Source organism: Arachis ipaensis, chromosome B4, assembly GCF_059453495.1.
Source record: "Arachis ipaensis isolate K30076 ecotype BB chromosome B4, ASM5945349v1, whole genome shotgun sequence".
Taxonomy (NCBI): Eukaryota; Viridiplantae; Streptophyta; class Magnoliopsida; order Fabales; family Fabaceae; genus Arachis; species Arachis ipaensis.
The window spans coordinates 103,861,209-103,870,313 of NC_142439.1; the positions used below are offsets into that span (position 1 = coordinate 103,861,209).

General features: G+C 38.7%; 1 protein-coding gene across 2 annotated transcripts in view; it reads left to right on the forward strand.

The window, feature by feature from the left end:
• LOC148568633 (uncharacterized) overlaps nucleotides 1-7,624 on the forward strand; it is a 40,353-nt gene extending 32,729 nt beyond the window's left edge. The window contains exon 2 of one of the 2 annotated variants that reach the window (XM_088485313.1): nucleotides 3,135-7,624. In XM_088485313.1, coding sequence (XP_088341439.1) covers nucleotides 4,377-5,033 — 657 coding nt within the window. In that variant the 5' untranslated portion in view covers nucleotides 3,135-4,376 and the 3' untranslated portion in view covers nucleotides 5,034-7,624. The remainder of the gene's footprint in view (nucleotides 1-3,134) is intronic. The other variant, XM_088485312.1, reaches the window with a different exon arrangement.
• The last annotated feature ends 1,481 nt before the right edge of the window (nucleotides 7,625-9,105 follow it).

The following is a 9,105-nucleotide window of genomic DNA, read 5'->3' on the forward strand; positions in this document are numbered from 1 at the left end:
TGAAAAGGGTGGGCCAAAAGAATCCGCTTTGTAACACCTTGGCTGCAGTTCTATCCCCTCCAAAATGGCCTCCATAGCACGAGTCGTGGCAGTTCCACAAGACTTCTCGTCCCTCTTCTTCCGAAACACATCTTCTCAAGATTCCATCTAAACACTTCTTGAAGAGATAGGTTCATCCCAAACAAAATACTTTGCGTCATTGATGAGCTTTCTCTTTTGATGTTTGTTGATCTCTGGAGGTAAAGCCCCAGTTGCCTTGAAATTGGCAATGTTTGCAAACCAGGGTGCTTTGTGAATTGTCATTAACTGCTCATCTGGGAAACATTCATTTACATTTGTATCATGTGTTCCACCTTTGTCATGAGGGATCCTGGATAGGTGATCGGCTACCTTGTTCTCCACTCCTTTCTTGTCTCTAATCTCAATATTGAATTCCTGCAACAATAAGATCCACCTTATCAGTCTTGGTTTTGACTCCTGCTTGGCAAACAAGTATTTAAGTGCTATGTGGTCTGTGAAAACAATCACTTTGGCACCAATGAGGTATGATCTAAACTTGTCAAATGCAAAAACTGTTGCCAGCAACTCCTTTTCAGTGGTGGTGTAATTTCTTTGAGTGTCATTGAGGACTTTGCTGGCATAGTATATCACATGGACTAAGTTATCTTTTCTCTGCCCTAACACTGCCCCCACTGTAAAATCAGATGCATCACACATCAGTTCAAATGGTAAGTTCCAATCAGGTGGGGAAATGATAGGGGCAGAGGACAGCCTCTTTTTCAAGTTTTCGAATGCTAGCATGCATTTTTCATCAAAGACAAATGGTACATCAGATACAACGAGATTGCTTAAGGGCTTGGCTATCTTTGAAAAATCTTTAATAAACCTTCTGTAAAAGCCGGCATTTCCTAAAAAGCTCCTAATTGCCTTGACATCACTTGGTGGGGGTAATTTTTCAATGAGTTCCACCTTAGCTCTATCTACCTCAATGCCTTGGTTAGAAACCTTATGGCCAAGAACTATTCCCCCTATCACCATAAAGTGACATTTCTCCCAGTTCAAGACCAAGTTGGTCTCTTGACATCTTTTTAATACCAGGGCCAAGTGATTTAGGCAATTAGTGAAGGAATCTCCGAATACCGAAAAGTCATCCATAAAGACTTCAATGAATTTTTCTATCATATCTGAGAAAATGGAGAGCATGCAGCGTTAGAAAGTTGTAGGTGCATTACATAGCCCAAATGGCATGCGCTTGTAGGCAAACACTCCATATGGGCAAGTGAATGAGGTTTTCTCTTGGTCTCTTGGATCAACCACTATTTGGTTATATCCTGAATAACCATCGAGAAAACAGTAATATGCGTGTCCTGCAAGTCTTTCTAGCATCTGATCCATGAAAGGAAGGGGGAAATGATATTTTCTTGTAGCTTTATTGAGTTTTCTGTAGTCTATGCACATCCGCCATCCTGTGACAGTCCTTGTAGGGATTAGTTCGTTCTTCTCATTGGGGACTATAGTGATTTCTCCCTTTTTTGGGGCAACTTGCACGGGGCTGACCCATGGGCTGTCGGAGATCGGGTATATTACCCCTCCCTGCCATAACTTCATAACTTCTTTCTGTACCACTTCCTTCATGACCGGATTCAGCCTCCTTTGGGGTTGAATGGATGGTTTGGCATCATCTTCCAGCAGTATCTTATGCATGCATATGGCCGAACAGATTCCCTTCAGGTCAGTGAGGGTCCATCCAATGGCATCCTTTTGCTTTCGCAATACTTGGAGTAATTCATCCTCTTGATCTCGGCTGAGGGATGAGTTTATGATCACTGGGTAACTTTCACTCTCTCCTAAGTATGCATATTTGAGAGTGGGTGGCAGAGCTTTGAGTTCAAGTTTGGGTGCTTCTATCTTTTCATTCTCTTCCTTTGGTGCACCCTGTATATGAATCTCTACTGTTGCAGCCTCTTCGCTAGATGTTGATTCCTCCTTTGTTAACCCTTCAAGTTCTTCTTCTTCAAAAATCTCCTGTACTGCATCTTCCAGTGAATCCAACCTCATACATTCTCCCAATGGTTCTGGTGGGTAACTCATGGCCTTGAACGTCAATGACAGCTCCAGCAGTGGCCAAAAACGGTCTCCCAGGATGATGGAGGCTTTGGCTTCCTCCTGCATGTCCAGCACTACAAAGTCTGCTGGGAAGATGAAGTCTCCTACCTTCACTAGCAAGTCTTCCACTATGCCGTGAGGAAACTTGAATGATCGGTCTGCCAGTTGTAAGGCCATTTTTGTTGGTTTGGCCTCCTCAATCTTTATTTGTCTCATCATAGCTATAGACATCAGATTTATGCTGGCTCCTAAATCACATAGAGTCTTTTCTACTGTTATTTCTCCTATAATACAAGGAATCTGGAAGCTCCCAGGATCCTTCAATTTCTGGGGCAATTTATGCTGAATGATGGCACTACATTCTTCGGTTAGTATCACAGTATCGTTGTTCTTCCAGCTTCTCTTCTTGGTCATCAATTCCTTCAAGAACTTGGCATAGAGCGGCATTTGCTCTATTGCTTTAGCAAATGGTATGTTAATCTGTAGTTTCTTGAAGATTTCTAAAAATCTGGAGAACTGGCTGTTATCCCCCTTCTTCCTCAATTGTTGAGGATATGGGGCTTTCGGAACATATGGCTTCAACTCTTCTCCCTTTTGATGTGAATTGGAGGTGGGGACTTGAACTTCATCTTGTTCCTCCTTCCTTCCAATTGAATCTTTTTCTTGTGGTTGCTTGGACGCCTCCTTCAATTCCTTTCCACTTCTGAGGGTGATAGCATGACACTCCTCCCTTGGGTTTAGTTCAATGTTACTGCGAAGGTCATGGCTGGGAGCGTGCTGAAATAGGTAGCCAATTTGTGTCTCAAGTTTCTTGATGGCAGCATGATAAACCACTATTTTATGGTTTATCTTGTGCTTAATTGAGTGGATTTTATCAACTCTTTACCCACTTATTCATACTATTTGCATGGTTTTACATTTGCCTTCCTAATTATGTGCTTTAATTGAAAACATGCTTCTTTGGCCTTAAGTTCCCTATGTTTAAATCCTCTCTAATTACCATTAGATGCCTTGAAATGTGTGTTAAGTGATTTCAGAGATTACAAGGCAAGAATGGCTCAGAGGATGGAAAGGAAGCATGCAAAAGTGGAAGGAATACAAGAAGTTGGAGAAATTGCTAAGCTGTCCAGCCTGACCTCTTTGCACTCAAACGGCTATAACTTTAGCTACAGAGATTCAAACGACACGGTTCCAGTTGCGTTAGAAAGCTAACGTTCGGGGCTTCGATATAATATATAATATGTCAAAGCTTCCCTGACGCTAGGCAACACGACCGCGTGCTCCATGCGGGCACATTGCAGTGACGAAAATCAGCGTGTTTGAATTTGCAACCAGCGAATTCTGGGCTGTTTCTGACCCAGTTTGCGGCCCAGAAAACACAGATTAGAGGCTATAAAGTGGGAGAATGCATCCATTCATGAAGATGCTCTCATATTCACAATTTTAAGAGTAGATGTAGTTTTTAGAGAGAGAGGTTCTCTCCTCTCTCTTAGGATTAGGATTTAGGATTTCTCTTAGTTTTAGGAGTGGCTCTCAATCCCAGGTTCTTTATTTTTATTTATTTTCCCAATTTAATTTATGAACTCTTCTATGTTACATATAATTTTCTTAATTAATGTTATTTGAGGTATTTCAGATTTAAGATTGCTTTGCTCTGTTTAAGATTGCTTTCAAATTAATTTAGATATTTTTTTCTCCCTTTTGGCTTTGGTCAAGTGATTGGTAATACTTGAGTTATCAAACTCAGCAAGTGATTGAAATTGGCAGATTCTGCTTGAGCTAGGATTGCTCTAAGGCTAGTCTCTCCACAGGAGTTGACTAGGACTTGAGAATCAAGCTAATCTGTCCACTAAACCTTCCTTTGCTTAGTAAAGGCTGACCAAGTGAGATTAAAACCCAATTCTCTTCACACCTGATAAGGGTAACTAGGATAGGACCTCCAATTTTTCATACCTTGCCAAGAGTTTATTTTATAGTTATTTATTTATTTTATTTTTCTTATGCAACATACTGCTCCCTAATTTCTAAAACCCCTAATTTACAAACTCATAACCAATAATAAGAACATACCTCCCTGCAATTCCGTGAGAAGACGACCCGAGGTTTAAATACTCGGTTATCAATTTTAAAAAGGGGTTTGTTAATTGTGACAACCAAAATGTTTGTACGAAGGAATTTTTGAAGGTTTAGAAACTATACTTGCAACAAGGATTTATTTTTGAAGGAATTTTTGTAAGGACCTGTACCTGCCACGCTTTATCCGGCACTATATGGCCAGGGTCCACATCCGAGGCACTCTTCCCTTTCCCTATCTGGTTACCCAGCTGGGCTGTCGAGCTGACGTGCCATGGGAGGATGCTGATGAGAGACCACCTGCTGCAGAATGCAAGAAGATTATCCCGCACAGCAGGAACTTTCTGGCCCTGGGCTACAGACCTCCATTCCTGACTGCCACTGCTGATATAGCCACACCATCCACCGGCCCCTCTTCCTCTACCGCTGCACCATCCACCCCTGCCACCACCACTGCACCTCCACCTGCCACAGAGCCTGTCTATCATCTGGTGCACCGCTTGTTTCGACGACTTGACCAGATGGAGCGTCGCAACAAGCGACGCTATGAGCACCTGAAGCTGATGATACGATCCGGCGACATCCCCTCCGAGCCTGACACACCATCCGAGGCCTCTGAGGAGGAGGCGGATGCGCCTGAGGCAGAGACCCATCCCCAGGGAGAGGCAGAGCAGGCAGACACCGAGCAGGCTGCACCACAGGCAGAGGTCCCACATCAGATCCAGGCTGTAGACCCTGAGATCCCCATTCAGACAGCCCCTCCTCTACAGCAGCCAGACCTTCAGCCAGTCACCACCACAGAGACCCCAGCTACCATTTCTTCCAGTGATGACACCCCTTCACACCCTGCTTGAGTGAGCATCAGGGACGATGCTTCATTTTAAGTGTGGAGAGGTCGCCATCTCTGGCGTATTATTTTGGTGAAACACTACAGACTCTTTTTCTTTTATTTTGGATATTTTTCTGTATTTTTTTATTTTTATTCTTATTTTCTGATACATTGTTATTTTTATGTATTTTTACTATGTTTTCTGCATTTTGTACTTTAGTTCATATTTTTAGTTATTTAGTTTAGTTACAATTCTAACTTAGTAGTTATAGAAAATTGTGGATTAATTAGTATAGTTTACACTTTTAGCATAAGATAGCTTAGTTTAAATTAAAAATATAAAAAGGAAGTAAACTAGAAACAATCCACACACCTTGTATATATAGAATTACATGTTAGTTAGTTAACAACATTTCATCAAGGAGGAACACTAGAACTTTAAAGCCACCTTAAGTTTTACATTGAGAATAATGGGAATTTTTAACTAAACCTGCATGACATATATAACTGATAAATGATTTTTGAGCTAGAGAACATACAGCCTGTGAGTTTTGAGCTTAATTGTATGGTTATATTTAAACCATAATTTTTATTCCTGTGTGTTCCGCCCTTCTTATTTATTCTGGTGTTCTTTACTTTGTTTTAATTTATATGTCCAATTATAGAATATAGAATATAGAATATAGATATGCATACCAAAAGAGTGATTGAGGCCGTCATTTGATTTTAGCTCACTTATCCCAAATTAACCTACCTTTCACATCACCCTTGTTAGCCCCCTTGAACCTTTAAATTCCCTTTTATTCTATTTAGCCACACTACTAGCCTTAAGCAGAAAAACAAAATAAAATCCCAAGTTGAATCCTTGGTTAGCTTAAGATAGCAAATTATGAATAGTTTAAATATGGGAAACCTATTGGGAACATGGATGATAAAAACAAGAGGTAGAAAAATTGAAAAGAATAAAATAACTCAAAATAAGAAATTTTGGGAAGCATGCTCATGAGAAATCAAAGTGATTAAATTACCATGTGCATTAAAAAAAAAGAAAGTTATTTTTCAGTATTTAATAAAGGGGATACAAAAGAATTCTCCAAATGCAAAATAAAAGCAATGTACATGGGATAAAAATAAAAATTGAAACATGAGCATGTAACATCAAAAGTGGGAAAATATGGAAAAATAGGTAAAGAAGTTTTGTTTTACTAAGTATGTATGTTAGGTGAGATCTTAGTCTAATTAAGGATTCACTTATTAGCTCACTTAGCCTTATACATATATCCTTACCTTTACCTTGGCCCCATTACAACCTTAATTAAAGACCTCATGATTTTTGGTATGACTGTATTCTATAATTGTTGATTGGTTAGATGAAGAACAAAGTTATAGAAAGGAAGAATAAAAAGAGGAATAGAGTGATTAACCCAATAAACACTGAGTGACTAGAGAGTAAACACAAATCCAGCGAGGGTTCAATAGCTCATTAACATTTATCTCTGTTTGAATTATCTAATTGTCTTGCAAGTTCATAAAATGCTTTTTCTCCCATCTCAATTGTAAAAGTGCTTATTGATTATCTAAGGCTTGGCTATATATACATATATGACTCCTTGAGAATGTGAATTAATTTAACTACCTGTAAGCTTTATATACAAGTGAGTAAATAAAAATTAGAATTGCATGATGCATTTAGGTAGTTGCATTTAGATTAGATTGCATTGCATGACATTCCATCACTTTAACCTTACTTATTACCTTGGATTTAGCATGAGGACATGCTATTGTTTAAGTGTGGGGAGGTTGATAAACCCATATTTTATGATATATTTTGTGCTTAGTTTGAGTGATTTATTCAATCCTTCACCCACTTATTCATGTTAATTGCATGATTTTACTTTCCCTTCCTTATTATGTGATGTATGTGAAAAACATGTTTTCTATGCTTTTAAATTAATTATTTTAATCACCTTTAATTCCATTCGATGCCGTGATTAGTGTGTTGAGTAGTTTCAGATCTTCTACGGCAGGAATGACTTAAAGGATGGAAAGGAAACATACAAAAATGGAAGGAAAGCACAAAACGGAGTTTCTGAAGAAATTGGCATCCACGCGATCGCATGGGCGACGCGGACGCGTGCCAAGCGCGAATCAACAGCAACGCGGCCGCATGACTGACGCGACCGCGCGCCTTAAGCAGAACGCACATGACGCGGTCGCATGACTGACGCGACCGCGTGGCAAGAAAAGCTCCGAATGACGTGACCGCGTGACCCACACGGACCCGTGACAGTGGCCACGCACTAGAAATTGCAGAAAACGCTCCCAGCGATTTCTGAAGCCCTTTTTGGCCCAAATCCAAGTCCAGAAGGCATAGACCAGAGGCTATGAAGTGAGGGAATACATTCATTCAAAAAAAAAAACCACTTTAGTTTAGTTTTCATGATTTAGATTTAGTTTAGAGAGAGATTCTCTCTCTCTTTAGGATTAGAATTTAGGACTTCTCTCTTTAGGAGTAACTCTCGATCCCAGGTTTTAATATTCCTTTACTTTAAGCTTCCCTTTTACTTTTATTTATTGCTTTAGTTGCTTGTTTACTTTTATAATTGAATTTATGAATACTCCCATGTTACATATTACTATTTTGAATTAATGTTATTTGAGGTATTTCAGTTTAATATCGCTTTCTTTTATTTATGTTACTGTCATTCCCAATCTGAAGGCATTTTTATTTCGATAGATTTATTTTTCCCCCTTTTGGTCTTGGTTAAGAAATCAGTAACTCAGGAGCTATCAAACTCAAACATGCTTGACAATTGTTATCTTTGTTAATTTGAGCTTCAATAATCCCAATCTTTTCTTAGGAAATAAATAGGATTCGAAGATCAATTAATTAATCCCTTGACCTTCCTCTACTTTAGTAAAGGTTAACAAAGCAGAATTAAGATTCAATTATCATCATCTTTGATAAGGATAGCTAGGATAGGACCTCTAATTTCTCATACCTTGCCAAAAGCTTATTTACAGTCATTTATTTAATTTACTTGCTATTTAAATTACTTGTTCTTCATTTACTTTATTTGTCATTTAAATCACTTGCTTCTCATGCTCTAAACCCCGATTTACAATCTTTATAGCCAATAATAAGAACATACTTCCCTGCAGTTCCTTGAGAAGACGACCCGAGGTTTAAATACTCGGTTATCAATTTTAAAGGGGTTTGTTACTTGTGACACCCAAAACGTTTGTACGAAGGGATTTCTGTTGGTTTAGAAACTATATCTACAATGCGACTATTTTTACAAATTCTTTACTAGCAAAAATCACGTTCGTCAAAATAGAGAAAGGAAAGGACAAAGCTACTCCCAAACCACCGGCAAGGAAAGGAATGAAAAGAGCCCCAGCTGAGGAACCACAACCCCCATCCACTTGCACATCTTAGCATGCACCGAGGACGGTGCAATCTTTAAGTGTAGGGAGGTCGATACCGATCTCTGTGGGTTAGTACCTTCCTATCTCAACACCAATGATTTATTTTCCTTATTAGTTGTTGCATTTGCATATTTGTTTGATTTTTTTGCATATTTTACCACTTGGTTAAAGTAATATTTTCTTTTTCAAGAAACCTTTTAGAGCATTTCACTAATTTGAATAAAATTTAATGTTACACTTGTTTGAAGAAATATTATACTAGAACATGGTTTAGAACTCGAACACACAAAACCTGTGAGATTTTTTAGCCTATTTGAATTGGTTGCATTTTATCAACCAAAATTCTGTTTTAGTGTGTATTTTTCTCTCTAAAATTATGATCTTTGTCTTGCTTAATTCTATATTTCCATTATTTGATGTATGCATACACTTACATGATTGAGGCCTTATTTCACTGAGCTTACATACCCATATGGCCTTAACCCTTTCATTAACCATTGCAAACCAATTTTGAGCCTATTTTACCCCTTTGTTCTTTACTTTAGCTCATCACTAACTCTAAGCGGAAAACAATAATGTCCTTAATTTGAATCCTTGGTTAGCTTAGACTAGTGAGAATGCTTATAATTTAAGTGTGGGAAAATTGAGATTGAAAATATTTGGTTTGA